The sequence below is a fragment of the Baudoinia panamericana genome (assembly GCF_000338955.1).
Source record: "Baudoinia panamericana UAMH 10762 unplaced genomic scaffold BAUCOscaffold_14, whole genome shotgun sequence".
NCBI lineage: Eukaryota > Fungi > Ascomycota > Dothideomycetes > Mycosphaerellales > Teratosphaeriaceae > Baudoinia > Baudoinia panamericana.
The window spans coordinates 840,638-857,266 of NW_006911270.1; the positions used below are offsets into that span (position 1 = coordinate 840,638).

The following is a 16,629-nucleotide window of genomic DNA, read 5'->3' on the forward strand; positions in this document are numbered from 1 at the left end:
AGGCTAGGTCATGCGCTCACGTCCCTCTTCAGCATGTCGAGGATGCTTTGTGCATCTGCGTAATCTACCGTTGAGTCTTTGCCATCCACTCGCAATTTACCTTTTGATCCAGTCATGCCGTTGCTATGAGCGTCGCCTTCCGCTGCATAGCGTTCTGTCTTTGGCATTGTCCAGTCATCATCATCCTGAATAAAGCCTTCCGGGAGCGAGTCTGGCCGATCGGGCATGACATAGATGGTTGGGTATTCGAGGACTGTCCGGTTCGTGAGGCATCTGGTCAGGGTGTCTGCGCTTTGCAGCGGAATGAGGGCTCGAATGCCCGAAGAGGAACCTGGTTTGAGAAGGTAGAAGTGTAAATCATCTGCCACATGCTTGCTCTCGCCAGCGCCTCCACTAACATCTGGTCTTGTCGTTGGCGCTGTCTCATTCAGGTCTTCTAGCAGCTTTCGTTCAGTGGCCGGTTCGTCGCATGCCTCCGTGACGCCACTGGTATTTTCGAAGTCCCCATTCCGCGCTGGTGGGGATGGCTGGCTCGTGACATAGTCCGCACCAGAGGCATCGCTTTTGACGTTCTCTGATACGTGCAGGTCAACATTATGAGATGCTGTTCCTTGGTGAGTGGAAGCTTCCGCCTTTTGGTGAAGGTCGAGACGCTGCGCATTACTGCTGCTGGCTTGGGGCTGTGATGATGCTTCGGAAGCTTGTGCCCTTTTGCGCTTCTTGCTGCGTTGTGACTGTGCGTTTTCACCACGCTTACGCGCTTCCGACATCACCAATGATTTGTACAGGCTTGCAATAGTGTCAGACTCTGCGCAGTCATGTAGCAGATTGCGTTGTTCTGCACCCAAGATCCATTCTACTGACCAAAGCGCATCGTGACCCTTAGTCGCACGACTCGTATTCGCACGCTCCCTACTCATGCCTTTGGGAGCACGTCGGACGGTAATGTTGTACTTGTCTAGATATTGCTGGAATCGGTTCCCAGTGGCGGTAGGATGGCTCGCATGACCGCTTTCGATGCCGCGATCCTGGACATAATGGCCGGCAGAAGTGATTCTGTTCTCGATGTTCTTCAAATAATTAAAGTCCAGATCAAGGCCGGTAGGGGTGGCCCACTGGCTCTTCCTCAGGTATGCGGCGGGATCCCTTTTGCCGTTGCACGAAGCACGCTGCTGGTGCTTCTTGTAACATGGCAAAGAGCACGTCTGTATGCTGCATCTAGGACACCGGTACTTCGGCTTTTCAGTGTAGCTTGCGACATATCAGCATATGCCGCTCACGTGACCAGTGGGGCCAACACCAGGAAAGGAAGGAGGCTGGCTGTCTCACCACACCGAGCAAAGTTCCGAAAGCATTGCATGGTCGGCCATACTGCAGGGTCTCAGAATGGGCACGCAAAACCGTTACTTCCACTGCATGTATGCCGTCCTGTTCGCCTCTTCCACCGAATGGTCGTAGCGGTTGCCTGAGGAGTTTTTCGCAGCTTCCGGCTACCAGGCAACTCCTTTCGGCATAGAGGCAGGCTTCCCGAACCGCGTTTGAAGATCTGCGAAACCGGAAGCCACAGGCCCAGATATTCGATGGCGCACTGTCGAGTGAGTATCTTCATCCCGCCGTGCGCCAAGCAAAATGCGAGACGCCAAGACCTGCAGGAACAGCGGACCAGCCTTTGAGATGGCGGGGATCCGCCATCCGCTCATGCATGGGAAATGCAGTCTCACTGCAGGAAACGTCACCATTTAACAGTATCATGCTGTCAACGACTACGTACTAGACAATGCACATACGGAACTACTGAAGTGGCAGGTAGTGGTCTGCGACACACAGTTTTGCAGCAGACGCTCAACACTCTGCCCACTACGGTAAAACCACACATAGAGTAAGCGGTAGCAGGCTAGCATGCAGCCGTCCGGAAACGCTCTGTCGCACCGCAGTCGCTTCGTTCTATTGGTGTGCGACGTCAGCTACACTAACGCGAGAACTCCTATGTGTACAGTACCGTGATGAGAATGCCATCTGGGCGTCGCCATACCGTTGACGATGCGATCTGGCGGAATCTAGAGCAACGGCAACGCTCGCGGTCCATCTGCACCCCTTTTCAAGGGCGTTCCTCATAAGGCGAACGTGCATCGGTCCGAGAAAGCCGTATGGGGCCGCTACGAGGCTGCTGCACCGTTATTGTCAGCACGTTAATCTTCTCGCTGTCGTACGAAGCTCTCTTAGCGGGTATGATCATGGTCGAGAGACCTCCAGGGTGCAAACGATGTTAGACATGAAGTATGGTTCGCCAATTGACCATTGTCTTGAGATGAAAGCGGGAAGCGATTAGAGTTGATGTAAGGTTTGGAAGCGCATACGGTCCATCTAGCGCAAAACCAGTCGGAACCTCACCACGAGTGGCTCTTGCTTAGGCTCGGGTCAATGCTGGAGATTTCGCTGTCTCTCCCAAGCTTCCTCCAGCATTTCGTATAAGTGAGGGTAGACGGGCTGGCACATTCACCGTCTTCTCCAACAGAACGAGGCTTGAAGGATCGATCTTACCCGACGATACCAACAGTCCCACGTTGCGCGATCCTGGCGAACGGCGATGCTGAGGTATCATCATTCCCGAAACGCTGCAAGGTAGCTGCAGGTTGCACGCTACCCGATCGCACACTAGCCACATGAATCGAAGAACCATGCCTGCTTCGGCTAATGGAGCTGCACCAGGTAACGAGTGGTACAGGGTTTCGACAAATAGCGTTGCCGGTGCAGTAAGGAGTCCGAGCACGACGTCTCCGCTCAACCTTCACGGACCAGATCTCATAGTCTTCCTCTCTGCCTTTCAGCTCTGCTCATAACCAGTTGATGCGCTAACACGCGTTTGCAGCTGCTGTGGTCTGTCTTGTGCACTGGGCTTGTCGTCTTAGAGGCGCGTCACTGTGAGCGGCCAACGCCCCTAAGTGTCGCTAGCTTTGCGTTTGCAGTACAGCAGAAGCCATTGAGCTTCGAACTGTCCGTTGCTCTTTCAAATTAGCAGCAACCTACACTCATAATGGCTCCGTCGCTCACTTCAAGACCTCGGTCTGGCGACTCTCGCCCAACAAGCGGTAGCAACGACGACGACCTCATCATCCCGAACCGGACATCCTCGCTCCACTCACGCATCGCGCAGCCGCTTCCAGGCGCCATGAACCAACCCAAGCCTGGCCAAAGGGCACCCAAGACATTGACCCATGCTTACATGGTGTGCGGCGTCGGCAGAGAGCCCTCACAATGGATGAAGGCACCTCAGCCCAGCCAGGGCAAGATTGGACACATGAAAGGTGCCGTTGGCCAATTCTGGTTGCCAGAGATTCTTGGTAGCAGCCCCAGACTGGAATCCGACAATGAGATCGCCAGGTCGCTGCACGCCGCGATGAGAGTGAGTGTCATGGATTGCTTGCCCTGCGTCCACATTACTGACACCGGTGGCACAGGCTTGCTTCCCTCATGATGTCGAGATCTGCACTGGCAGCAGCCAACCTCACTGCGTCCACCATGCATTCGTATTGCAGCAAGACTCTTCGCATACGCTCTACGGCATTGCCTTGCGTGTCTGGTCGCGCGCTGACGAGAAGCGTGCTGAGACGATCCGTGACCTCCGCAAGCGCACCGAGGCCGATTACTACGATGCCCCTGGTGAGACCTACTGGATCCCATACTGCTTGAGCTTCCTCTCCCGGTATCCTCTTTACAACCTTCTCGGCGATTATCTGCGTGGAATGTGGATCCACTGGAACAAGGCCACAAACCTTTTCCATGCGGAAGAGGTGTCGCGCATCCTCAGCTTCCCGGCTCCTCGACTCAATGATCTGGTCCGTATCGACATGAAGGACTATGCGCTCTGCTACCAGTTCCCGTCATCCCCAACAGGCTTCCAAAACTTCGCCATGTGGCCGCTGTTCTGCTGCTTGTCCGTTCCAAACATTGTGGGCGTACTCGAGGCCGCCGTCTCTCCCACTCGACGCATCATCTTCATCTCGCACTACCCAGCAATGCTTACTATCGCCGCCGAAACTGTTCGCTTCATGGTCCGTGTATACGAGTGGAGCGGTCTCTACGTCCCGGTAGTGCACGCAAGGCACGCCAAGGAGCTGGTTCAGGAGCCTGGTCCATACATCCTCGGTCTTACTGCCGAGTGCAGGACACTGTTCACCGCACCTTCTGACGCCTTAGTGGTCGATTTGGACCGTAACTTCGTTCTAACTTCGAGCCCACCGACCGCTTGGTCGGCCAAGCAGCGTACGAAACTCATCAGCCGCATGACCGACGCCCTCAATGGTGACGTTGCGCCGTCTGGCGTGCCACAACACCTTCGCTCCGCTTACGGCGGCGGAAAGCTGATTCCAGCCGGCCAGATTATCGTTATGCGTGGAGAGGTTGAAAGTGTTCAGGATCCGGGCTGGTGGAACCAGGATGAAGTAATGAAGGTGATGGATCATGCTTGCGAGAAGTTGGTATGACGCATTTGTTAGTGTTGGAACATGAGTGCCTGCTGACTATACCAATAGGGTAAAAATACGGGGTTCAAAGCCGTTCTTGGGGGCGCTCAGAAAAAGCCTCTAATGACCAAAGTCTCTATGCGCCACCTAAACGAGATTGTCCGCGAGCGCAATCAGTACTCCCGTGACGCCATGGAGGCCTGGCAAGACTTCATCAACCTGAAGGGACGTATGGATACAGAGCTTGCGAAGGTCACGAAGCGCAACAATTTCTTGGTCGAGGAGCTCGAGAGCTGGAAACAGCAGTTCCTCAAGTTCCAGGCTTTCGCTGAGCAGCTCACGAAGGAGACGAATGAGCTGAAGGTCAAGATCGAGGGTCACAAGCGTGAGAACCGCCGCCTCACCAACCTGATCGATCAGCAGAAGGACGACGCCGCTAGACTTGCTGTACGCTTGTCCGGCACTGAGAAGCAAAGAGACGATGCGCTTGAGGCTCTCGTGCTGCAGCAAGACATCGCCGAGGAGCTGGAGAGGGAGCGCAAGAGGAACAAGAAGGATCTCTCTGCGCTGCAACACACCAATGCCACGCTTCTGCGTCAACGCGATGAGGCTCAGCGTGTCGTGCTGCATCTGCGAGCGCTTATCGATGGTCAAGCTCATCATATGCAGCATATTGTCAAGTCTCTCAGCGACGCCCCGGAGACTGCACCCTTCGCAGATGCTGGGGAAGATGCCATGCCCGAGTCGACTATTGACGCTGAATCCGGCGTGAAGGACGAGACGGAGGAGCCCGAAGTTGGTGCTGTCCGTGGTGTTGGTGGCCTGACTGCCGGTCCAGACTCGCGAGGAAGCACACGCCAGTCATCCCGTGGAGACGGCGAGCGGGCATCCACAGCCATGGAGACCAGAATCCTCAACAACGCGGCAGCTCGCAAGCGCTTGTCTGAGATGAGCATGACTGATGTGGCTGACCGCCACTTGCGCGACAAGACCGACGCCATCGCGTACATCATCCGCAACATCTCCGAGCAATGCGCCGCTGCTGTCGAAGGGCTCGACCTTGCACGTCGCGCTGAGAGCGTCAGCACCGAAGGCGCCGAGGACGACCGGTCGGAATCGTCAAAGAAGAGGAGGGGCAAGCGCGCGCTTAAGTCGTCGCTATCGCCTCAATCCGAAGATGGCGAGTCTGCCGAGCACGCTTCCAACGGCTCCGAGTCCGAGTATGGCGATGTGCACAGCGAAAGCACTGGCTACTTGCACCCGAAGCGGACCTCTCGTGTTCCGCCGACGCCGGATCTTGTCCACGATCGAAGCTCGACCAGCATGAGCCTCGGAAGCGAGAGCACAGCCGCCACGCCTCAAAGGCACAGCTTGCAAAGCCATTACAAGATGCATGATGAGGACATTCCTGAAGTCCCTACTCGCATCATTGGGCACGACTCTCATGCACATGAGGGAGTCGGCGATATTGGTCCCGTCGAGCCTGAGGAGCCCGTCACGAAGTTCAGCCCGAATGGGTTGGAGCACCGTCACAACACCCAGCCTTTGATGGAGCAGGCGGGAGCACAATAAGCGTGAGCATTTCTACTTGATCAGTTTGCGAGTCCTTTCCGTTGCGCGGCGCTTGAGGCGTGCTTGGGTCTCAGCGCGACACACCTGTATCGGCTTGGATCTGGAATATCATATACCCGCTTTTGCTTGCATACACTCCTTTGACGGCCGATCTTAATTAGACTGGGAAAGATTTTGGGAAGAGGATGTTGGCTACTTGTTTCTTGTGTACCATGAGCGGCCGATATCGAGCTCGTGGCCATATGTAAGGTAGCATAAAATCCAGGTATTATGTATTGTTGTTGATATGGCTCAAGGCGATGTGTGTGTAGAAACTCTATCTACAATGAAGCGAGAGCGTGGCACTCATTCAGTACTTTAGTTTCGTGGCCATCTCCGCGAGCGAAGGCAGGCGCAATGCGTCGCTCTTGCCTGTCAAGATGGTTACACCTGCCGTTCCATCTTTGCCACTTCACATTTCGAAAATCAGCACCCGACCAGACCATCTACCTGGAAGTCGTCCAGCATCTAACACACCGTCATGGATTTCGCGCTCCGGTGCAACTCCCTCAGATGTCGGAGCCAGCTTAACGACCGCGCAGTTGTCACGACATGCAGCCATATCTTCTGCATAGCCTGCTCAGAGAGTCTTGGCCTGGCAAATGCGAACGGTGCAGTGCGAACATGTCCGGCATGCGACACACAACTCGCCAATCCTGACGATGCCGTCGTGACCCAGCTGAATCCGACCGAGGACTACAAGACCAGTGTGCTCAGCGGTCTAAGCCCGAGCATCATCATGGAATGTGCTGGACGTGGCTTGTCGTTCTACAGCTACCAGACTACGCAGGAGATGTGAGCCAGATTGCCTTGTTGGAACGGGTGTAATGAGTAATACTGACTTGGGACCAGCATCTACCAAGAATTCCTCGCGCGCAGCCTCACCGACAAATACTCCACGCTCAGCTCGCAGATGGACAGGATCATCCATGATGCCAACTCCGAGATCATGGGTCTGCGCGACAAGCTCTCCAGTTAGTCGCTCCAATCGCGCGCATGACGGGTGCTGATACTAATCTTGTTAGCCATGCACGCCGAACAAAAGCAGCTTCAGCAAAAGAACCGCGACCTGGCCGAAGCATTTCGCGAGAAGGCGAAGCATCAACAGCACCTTCAAAAGCTCTACCAAAGCCTAAAGCAGGAGCAACTTGCGGCCGGCATGGAATTAGCGGCCGAGCACGATGCAGACCACACTCTGCGGGCTGCGAGTCTTGCCCAGAACACCAATGGCCGGCGTGGTGAGCAGCGTTCGCACAGTCGTGCAATCAGCAACGGTAGTGGCGGTGAGGGAAGCGGAGGGCGCAGTCGCACCATCGCAGGGTGGGAAAACCAGTATACAACCAATCGTGCTAGAATGCAAACAGCCCGTAAGCTCACAAGACCTGCTTGCGCTTGTACCTTGCTGCTCACATTCCACAGGTAGCGCTCCTGTGCCGCCTACGCCGTCGGCGCGCGCTCGACTGCCGTTGTACGGCAACAACGGTACCTCCATGAACTCCGGCGTGGATGTCGACCAAATGCAACAGGGCACACCCTACCGCCAGGCCATGGGATCTCTCGACTCTAATGTCTTCGGCAACAGTCATACGGCCGGGTACGGGATCAGTGGTGGCATGAAGGCGGGCCGACCGCACAATGATGGGCTGCTCAGGCGCTCCGGTATACCAGTGAGGCATGCCGGCGTCGGCGGAATGAACTCACCTTGAAAATCCTATCCTAACCACTCGTTGTCCTGTTGGTGTCCCATCAGAGACGGTCGCAAGTGGTTGGAGGTGGATTCAAATGGCTTTACGAAGATGGGACGATTTGCGAGTACCTTGTGGCCGTTCTCATTCAGAACACCGTCTTACTTAGAGAATTGAGGACGATGCTCTGCATGCACGGTAGCTCTCAGAGTAGGCAGAGCTCGTGTCGAAGGTGTCGCAGGTTTTGCGAAGACTGGTGGTTTGTGTTCCAGTAACTGAGTCCAGACTGGGAGTCGAGGTGCGGTTATACATCGTAGCAAACCATTTGTAGTCCGAGCGTCTTGAGCCAAACCTTCCCGAAGGAGATTATCGCTTCCGCATACACCTCTTTGTTTAGTCGCAGTCAACAACCTTTGCTGGTCCTAGAAGATTTGCACGAGTAGCACGGCAACGCACATCAGCTATGAGAGCAACTACTGCGCTGCTGGCGCGGTCGGTATGGAAAGGTACGTTCACCGCGCTCCTATGCTCATTCGGCCTGAGCCATGACTGACCACCTTCTACAGGTCCACACATTGTACCGTGAGCTTGCCGCACATACCCTCGTGAAGCCCGGAACCGAAATGAACAAGCTGACATCGAACAGCCTACCGATCGTACGGCCGCGACCTGGCGAGCGCATGCCGCCAATCAAAACCCAAGCACGAGCGGCGACCATCTTACCGAACTTCGTAGGTCTTATCTTCCAGGTTTACAACGGCAAGATATATCACGACGTGCGGATCACGGAGGATATGGTTGGACATAAGCTGGGAGAGTTCTCGCCGTGAGTGTCGACCTTGAAAGTGGCTGGGGCTCGAGCATGGCGTGCTAATGCTGCGATCAGGACTCGAAAACGCTTCACTTACAAGGCTACCAAGAACAGGTGATCCTCCAGCCATGAAGTTTCTCTGAGGTCCCAAACGATACAATGGCTAGGCGTTGATTGCGCCTATATCATCATACGGATCCGCGGGACCGGATCTTGGTCCACGCCTTTGCGGTGGGCGAGTGACATTCCTCGCGTCGCCGGGAGGACTCGCGAGTCCGCCAAGCTAGAGCGGACTCGATTCGGATTACATGGCACGGCCGCAACTCAGGCAGCACTGGGGCAGGATTCAATCCGATCGCGTTATCCGCTCCACTACGGCGATGATGAAGAACCTTGACCTGCTGGTCGCCTGTCGACAGCCGCACCGCACTTTCTCCAGGATGACTCTAAGTAAGGTGTTCTGTCAATGGCCCACTGTTTCAAAAGGCCAGGCCAGCCGATGCTCGACTTGCAGCTCGAAACATGTCAGTTTGCGGTGCAGCATGCGCGGAAGATGCGCATGGGTCCAAGGGCGCACTGTACTTATGTGGAGAACATCTGAGGCGAGCGTTGAATATGCGGAAAAGCATAGACGGAGTCGAACATCGGGGCGGCGTCCTGCCATAACAACAACAACCCTAGTCCCACCTTGAGCTGGGCGCATAGTCCACCCGAAATGTATAGGATGCAACAAGCAATACAACGTCATTCTCGCTTACCATATTACTCTTAACGTACCTTTCGGGACGTTAACGCTTACCATGAATGAGACCCTAAGCCCGGGTCGAGAGTGTACGGTTTCGCCGTGAAGCAGGAACGCAATCTTCTCCACATGCTGCGACCTTCAGTTCGACCCTTCTACATAAGGACACGGTCACTTGCGGATCAAGTGTCGTAGAGAATGTCCGGCAGGTGCATGCTGGGAGACGGCTCCTGTCCATGCTTAATCTGCTGCATTCGCGGCGCGTCTGCCTACTGCCACATATGCTTGCATCTTTCCATCTCCATCATCAGCACTTGCGCAGAGCAAGCCAACGGCTCCTGCGATGATTATGGAGAGGGCTGTGCAAGATGCAAACCTCTAAGCCGAACGCATCCATCCTACATCCACTTCCTCTCTACAACACAACCATACATGCTCTCGCTTTCACCCTCGCTTCATCGCCATCCATCCCAGCTTTCAAGCCACACTCGCTTACTAGAGGCGCTCTTGGATAACGAATCTCTTCTTCCCAGCTCATTGGTGGGTCACTCGTCCGTCACAGACTGCAGGTCGCTGATCGTTTGTAGCAACCCATTCCGGCTGCCATACATGGCTTCTGACATCCCGAACAGGGCTACTCGCCGCGTCTACTCTCTCGAAGAGTTGCACCGACTTCGTGGCACCGTGTCGCAGCCAAGGCTTCGCGAAGCGATGGAAGAGCACGACGGCGAAGATGCCGAGCTTGTCAAGGGTGAGTCTTGCCACTGCATTCCTGCTTAAGGACCTTGAGCTGACCATCTTCGTCTTTCATGAAGAACACGTTCTCCGAGGCTCGAAGTCGTTCGCCGCCCGATCATGGAAGTCCCGCGCATCTGCAATGTCGTCGAACAAGGAGAATCGCTCCACGAATGCTTCAGACAATGTCCGCCTGGCGTCCTTCGCGTCGACTAAGTCTATAGCTGTCCTTGGCGAAATCGCTCCCAACAACCAGCAGATCCTCCGTCCACCACCTGGCCCGTACCGGCCACGGCCCTCACCGACTCCGTCTATCCGCAAACAGAAGATCGAATCACTGGTCAAAGCCCACGGCTCTCCCGACCATGTTCGCGTCACCGCTGGTGGCCGCATCGTTCCCAGCGAGCAGTCTCCGCTTTGCCATCCTCGTTACGGCTACAGTGCAATCAAAGTCAACGGGGGGTTAATCAAGTTCGCGCCGAATCACCCAATGGGCAAGGCACAATGGACCCAAGCGACGCAAGATGGCTTCGTCGCACAAGACATTAACGGCCGTCTCTGCCAGATTGTCGACGGCACCATCTTGCCGCTTCATGAGACGGAGGCTGGACTGCAGCTCTACATTCCGGCTCCCAATCTTACCGTCACCCATCGCAGTCCCGTCTCCGGCAACTTCGCTCCCCAGTCAGCCCAGCATGATGACAACCGAAGTGTCTCTCCGCACGGCATCCTACCAGCGCCGTCCACTCAATCGCAAATCAATGCGCTCGAGCTTGAGTACGTGAAACTGGAAAGTGAATTGAGGGACGTCGACAAGACCGAGGTGCTCCATGGACCAACGATGGGCAAAGGCGCCAGAGACGCTCTCGTTGCCAAACGCCGCGAGCTCGTCGTCAATCTTGACAAGATACGCAAGGCAATCAAGAGCCTGAGAGACCAGACTGCAGGTATGTCACACGTCGTATTCGAAGCGTTCAGTCCGTGGACGACGGATAGCTGACAGATCTTTATGCAGGCCCGCCTCAGCAGCAGTCACCGCCGCGCAACCGTCTGCCGCCATTCTTGCAATCTCGTCAACTGCCAGCCGCACCACTCCCGTATTACGCCGCGCCATATGCCTTCCATCCTGGACCGTCGTCTGACTTCATGCCATGGGCTATGCCGCCACCGGCTACCTTTGTTCAGCCTCCACCGTTGGACGGATCCGTTTCCGTGACTGGTCTTCCACAGAACGACGGTGCGGCCTCGTTCGCGGAGATCAAGCGCGTAGCCTCGCCTACCCAATCACACGCGGTACCGATCAAAGCCCCCACGGCCCTGGCTAAATCGACTCTCAACCCCATGAGTCCCGTGTACAAGCCTGGCATGAGTCTTCTGCAACAGCATCAACACCAGCACCAGCACCAACACCAAGTGAACAACGAAGCCAGCAGGCCCACTCTCCTCGCCCAGCCAACCGACACCGGCTCTCCGTCTAGCATCAAGGAAGTCCTCAAACCCACCAGCGCCAACAGAAACCCCAAACGCGACAGCAAGCTCCACAGTTCAAGCATCTCCAGCTTCGAGACTGCCGACTTCTTCCCTCGCAATACCCAGGACTTTTCGGTACGCAAGTTCAGCGACTGCGGCGACGGGCAGTCAGACGACAAGGAGAACGCCGCACCCATCACGCCTTCGCATGGTCATCCTCTTCCCGTCGCGCCAGCCAACACGCCTGCTGAGCCAGTCTCGCAGGCGCAGACGGAAGTACAAGCGCAAGCTCCGATCGAGCGTTGCGCTTCGCCGAAGAACAGGCATTGGCTCTTCGTGGCTGAGCATCCGCATGACAACATGCTCGATGATCCGTCTCCGTCTCCATCGCCGGATGCGAAAGTGAAGTCGCAGGCTTGGCTGGATGGCTATCATGCCGGTCTAGCTGCATCCATGAAGCCACCCATTGCGCCGCCCAAGCAGCGCGTCACGTCTTCCAGGGCAACCGAAATCAAGGCTGTCCCGCCTCCGCCACCACCCTCTCGTGTGGACTCCACCACAACTGATTTGCCCCGACCGCCGCCGGCTGGCGTGGACTCTACCACAACGATTCTACCTCGACCGTCACCGACTCGCGTTGACTCTGCTACCTCGACCGTGGCGGAGAAGCTGCGCATCACATCTTGGCCGCCTGCGCATCGCATCTTATCTGGTGGTACATTACGCTTCTTGTCCGCATCACGTCAGGATTACAAAGCTGACTTTGAGAACTACAGGAGGAAGCCGCTTCAAGGAAGCATCCGTCAGCATCTCCGACATCGTCTCGGAGAAGAAGGAGCAGACATCCGCGTCGCCGTCACCTTCCAAACCCGCCTCACCTGGCCGTTTCGCGAACATTGTCGAGCGCATGTCTCCTTCGAAGCGCAAGTTATTTGGTCGCAAGTAAAGCATCATCCACGATGTGGTCAGCTTCAAATTATTGCCAGCTATGCTATAGGTGAAGGCATTGGATGGATTGCATTGGATGGCTGATTGATGGACACCGGAGGGCATGATATGCGGAGCCTATGTTTAGCTATGTTATGTATGTACTTGGTAGCTAGCAGCGGTGTATCTTGTTGCGTTATAGACACGTCGATCGGCGGCTGGCCTTCCTTCAAGACTCTTGAGCCTAGCAAGCTCGTCAACGATAGGCGCTGGCAAACACTGCATGCTTATAGCACTTCGTTCTGAATATCGGACCCCACTGGGACAACGTGTAGCACCCAGAGCTGACTGCGTGCAGTTGGGCTCGAGGGTTTGGCTGCCGCCAAATTGAATCGCCGCATTACGACGTATCTGGGATGTCTGCGGCGAACCCCTCATGCTTGTCACGCGCGTGGTTTATAACCTCGTGCGCCTCTTGAATGCTGGTTTGGCTTGCATCCATTATCGAGGCTTGCGCAGGGGTGGTCATTAGGCGACAGCTTTTGGTCTTCGGATTATATGGAAGCAGCGTTCCATATCCACCACCTCACCTAGCCTTCCTACTCCTTCTACTCCCTTCCTTCTTCCCACCGTCCTTCTTCCCAACTTTCTCCTTGTACTCCTTCATCTCCGCCACAGCCTCCGCCTCCTCTTTCTCCTCCTCCGCTTCCTTCTTCCTCCTCGCCCGCTCCACTACGCCCCTTTTCTCCGCCTCCTCCACCATCTTCTCACTGTACTCCCACAATTTCCGCTGTACCTCCTCATCCTTGACATCCTCCCGCATGAAATCACGATCCTTGCACTCTTTGATGAACCACCCGCCAACCTTCGCCTCACCTTCGACACCAGCCTTGCTGAATTTCTCCTCCATCGCCGCGTAGAGGAAGCTTTGGGCGCCGCCTTCTGGTGACTTGAGGAGGAGCCACCATAATGGCCAGCTGAGGAGGTAGAGGAATAGACCGAAGAGGGTGCCGAAGCTGAGCCAGCGGCGGGTTCCCGGCGTACGGCAGAGACCTGGGTCGACGATTAGGACGCGCGGATACGCGGGAGCGTTGTCGGGTCGTTTGATGGAGGAGAGGTGCTTCTGGAAGGCGAGGGCGAAGGTGGTGAGGGCGAGCTTGGAGGTTGCGTAGGCGTTTCCGGGTGAGAAGTGGGTGGGAGAGCGTGTGGAGGTTGATGTAGGCTTGGTATTCTCTTTTGAAGACTTGGTCCTCGACGGTGATGTCTGGGTTATGTGGAGCAGATCGCCGCCAAGGTAGGAACTGCACGTTCCGAAGAGGATGCGCACGTCTCGGTCCGGAGGCTGCGCTCGAAGAGCTGGAGAGAGGATGGAGAGAAGGTGGAAGTTGGCGAGGTAGTTGACTTGCCAGTTCACTTCCACCCCTTCGACGGTACTCCTAATGCCATCCTTACCCGTCTTCGTCGTCTGCGTGTTGGCGCACAAAACAACCATGTCCAGACGTCTTGGCGGCGCATTGTCAATCCATTTGGTCGCGAACGTACGGATGTTGTGCAGCGATGCCAAGTCCACTTGCTCGGCGGTGATGAGCTGGTTATTGGTGTCGCGGCGCAAGTCGTCGATGTACTCCACTATGAACGGGTCGCCCAGTGAATGCTGGGTGAGGAGGACGATCTGGGCACCTCGTTGGGCGAGTTCACGGGTGAAAGCTTCGCCAATGCCACTCGTACCGCCCGTGACAATGACCACCTTGCCATGCATGTTGCGCTCGCTGGCATTGCGGGCGCCGGCGAAGTATAGCTTTAGCAGAAGCAGTGCGCCGATCCATGGGAGCGTCTTGAGGAGCGGCCAGAGATACGGTACCGACTCGAAGCCGTCGAACAGCGCCTGCGCTGCTATGTACACTGGCATGGCGGGGGATAGGGTGCCCGCAGTTGGCTCGTATGGATAAAGCAACGAGACCTTGGGAACGGTCCGAGGTTACTGTTTGTAGAGCATCGAATTGGGCCCCACAAAACAGCTGATCAATCGTGGCGTTTTGCGGGCATGACTCTCCCGCATTGCACTCCTACACCATTGAGTTGCACGTTGTTGTGGTGATATGTGGAGGCGGGCATGGCTGAAGAGACGCTCGTTACACGCTCGCCATCTGTCGTCTAAACCGATCTTCCACATCGATAAGGCTACATTTTACCGGCGTTACCCTTCCCTAAGTGATGCTCCCGGATCAAACCCACCATTACTGGAGGACTTGAGCTTCACACTCCCGAGTAGTGGCAGCTCCAATAATGCACAAAGATGGTCCGTCATCTCTCCATCGTCGGTAGCACGCACAACCTTCCTACAAATCCTGGCTGGTCAACATATCTGCATCCCAGCGCATGCGCGAAGCTACCCGTACCTATCTGAGATTGGCAAATCACCGCAACATGCAGTCAGGTACGTCGGCTTTGACGCCGACCGTGGGAGCAGTGTCGGCGGAACGCACGTTCGAGGCGCCTACCTGAGCGCTAGATATGAGAGTCGACGGGAGGAAACGGACTTTACTGTTCTCGACTATTTGACAGGACATACCGAGCTTAATGCTCTTGAACGCGACGACTCTGACGTTGACCGAACGATGCTGGACGAAGTCACGATTCAATTGAACCTTCGTCAACTGCTTGCGATGCCTGTGGCGAATCTCAGTAACGGGCAGACCCGGAGAGCACGCATTGCTAAAGCGCTTATGGCGAGGCCGGAAGTGCTCTTGCTTGATGGGCCGTTCATGGGCCTGGACCCAAACACGTTACGCACCTTGTCGGAGGTCTTGCGGGAGCTGGCTGAACGTCAGCAGCCAAGACTTCTTGTAAGCCTGAGACCTGAAGACGGTGTGCCGGCGTGGGTGAGCCACCTGGTTACTATTGACGAAGATTCTCGAGTAGTAGGCCGGGGTTCAAATGACGCTTTGTTTAGCATCACGGGGACGGATGAACAGAGTACCCGAACCTCTCGCATATTTACTCCAGCAAAGCATACGCATGGTGCAAATTCGCATCTGCAAGTAAGCCGGGATGGCTTTAAGCGTGACTCGTCCCCATTGCCGCCCGGAGAAGCGGTAGTCGACATGCGAGGCGTCAAAGTCGCTTACGGTGACAAGACTGTCCTAGGCGGTTGGACGCAGTCAACCGCAGACGAGGAAAGGCCAGGCTTGTGGTGGAGTCTTCACCGTGGTCAGCGATGCGGCATTTTCGGCCCAAATGGCAGCGGCAAGACGACAATGCTCAGTCTCATCACTTCGGACCATCCACAGACCTACAGCCTACCCATCAAGCTCTTCGGGCGCTCAAGACTGCCCAAGCAGGGCGAGCCAGGGATCAGCGTCTTTGACATCCAGCGGCGGATGGGTCACTCGAGTCCGGAAGTACATGCTTTCTTCCCGAAACAGCTTACCGTCAAGCGAGCCTTGGAGTCGGCATGGGCAGACGCTCCGCTGTCGAAGCCGACTCTAGACGCTGCGGCGAAGCAGAAGGTCGTTGCGTGCCTGCGGTGGTTTGCCAGAGAACTGAACCCTTCAACAGAGCCTACCGCCCTCGAAAGCCTGGAGGGTGCGACTGACGAGGTGGCTGCGCGCGCCATTGATAAACACCTGAAGACGACCGATGCCGACTTAGCTTGGGCAGAGGACATCCGATTCCGGGAGCTAAGCTTCTCCAGTCAGCGGCTCGTCCTCTTCCTTCGCGCCATAGTCGCGAGCCCCGACCTTGTGATTCTGGACGAAGCACTTAGTGGCGTTGACGAAGCTGTACGAGACAAGGCGTTGCTGTTCCTCTCGCACGGTCAGAAGATCAGCAAAGTAGTCAACAACGTTGCAAGCCCCAGTATGTTGTCTCGAATCGGAGCGGTCACGTTCGAAGGCTTGTTGCCGGAGCAGGCTTTGCTGGTTATCAGTCATGCGAAGGAGGATGTGCCGGGCTGTATCCGCGAGTGGATATGCTTGCCTGAGCCCGGTGAGGGGAAGGCACCGAGGACAGGACGTTTACCTGGACCATTGGAGCTCAATGCTGGTGCTTGGGATGAGATATGGGGCAGATAGCGTCCAGCATGAGATACTCCGATGAACGGCTATATGAAGTTTGCCATGTCTGCCAGAATGCGAGAACATTCTCGCTGCTGTTAAGACCATTGTGAGCAGCAACGCCACGACT

The 16,629-nt window shown here is 55.9% G+C and overlaps 7 protein-coding genes across 7 annotated transcripts; 5 read left to right on the plus strand and 2 right to left on the minus strand.

Moving 5' to 3' along the window:
- Positions 1-8: 8 nt before the first annotated feature.
- On the minus strand, positions 9-1,370 carry BAUCODRAFT_79558 (uncharacterized protein; the record flags this gene model as incomplete). Its single annotated transcript, XM_007682872.1, has 3 exons — positions 9-514; positions 653-1,251; positions 1,330-1,370. The coding sequence occupies 3 exons, from the start codon at positions 1,368-1,370 to the stop codon at positions 9-11; spliced, it is 1,146 nt and encodes a 381-aa protein (XP_007681062.1).
- A 1,664-nt stretch (positions 1,371-3,034) lies between these two features.
- On the plus strand, positions 3,035-6,035 carry BAUCODRAFT_78881 (uncharacterized protein; the record flags this gene model as incomplete). Its single annotated transcript, XM_007682822.1, has 3 exons — positions 3,035-3,403; positions 3,459-4,478; positions 4,533-6,035. 3 exons carry the CDS (start codon positions 3,035-3,037, stop codon positions 6,033-6,035), a joined length of 2,892 nt encoding a protein of 963 aa, XP_007681012.1.
- Positions 6,036-6,555: 520 nt separating this feature from the next.
- On the plus strand, positions 6,556-7,275 carry BAUCODRAFT_58923 (uncharacterized protein; the record flags this gene model as incomplete). Its single annotated transcript, XM_007682802.1, has 3 exons — positions 6,556-6,869; positions 6,927-7,048; positions 7,100-7,275. Coding segments are annotated over 3 exons (612 nt in total), but the record flags the coding sequence as incomplete, so codon positions are not given.
- Positions 7,276-8,222: 947 nt separating this feature from the next.
- Positions 8,223-8,688, plus strand: BAUCODRAFT_79585 (uncharacterized protein; the record flags this gene model as incomplete). Its single annotated transcript, XM_007682876.1, has 4 exons — positions 8,223-8,265; positions 8,326-8,341; positions 8,406-8,585; positions 8,646-8,688. 4 exons carry the CDS (start codon positions 8,223-8,225, stop codon positions 8,686-8,688), a joined length of 282 nt encoding a protein of 93 aa, XP_007681066.1.
- An 880-nt stretch (positions 8,689-9,568) lies between these two features.
- Positions 9,569-11,378, plus strand: BAUCODRAFT_309568 (uncharacterized protein). The gene is made up of 3 exons (XM_007683088.1): positions 9,569-9,852; positions 9,900-10,063; positions 10,128-11,378. Exons 2-3 carry the CDS (start codon positions 9,922-9,924, stop codon positions 11,045-11,047), a joined length of 1,062 nt encoding a protein of 353 aa, XP_007681278.1. The 5' UTR covers positions 9,569-9,852; positions 9,900-9,921; the 3' UTR covers positions 11,048-11,378.
- Positions 11,379-13,141: 1,763 nt separating this feature from the next.
- BAUCODRAFT_40307 (uncharacterized protein) lies at positions 13,142-14,353 on the minus strand (the record flags this gene model as incomplete). Its single annotated transcript, XM_007682777.1, has 1 exon — positions 13,142-14,353. A coding segment is annotated over one exon (1,212 nt), but the record flags the coding sequence as incomplete, so codon positions are not given.
- A 190-nt stretch (positions 14,354-14,543) lies between these two features.
- Positions 14,544-16,517, plus strand: BAUCODRAFT_28127 (uncharacterized protein; the record flags this gene model as incomplete). Its single annotated transcript, XM_007682670.1, has 1 exon — positions 14,544-16,517. The coding sequence occupies one exon, from the start codon at positions 14,544-14,546 to the stop codon at positions 16,515-16,517; it is 1,974 nt and encodes a 657-aa protein (XP_007680860.1).
- Positions 16,518-16,629: the final 112 nt, after the last annotated feature.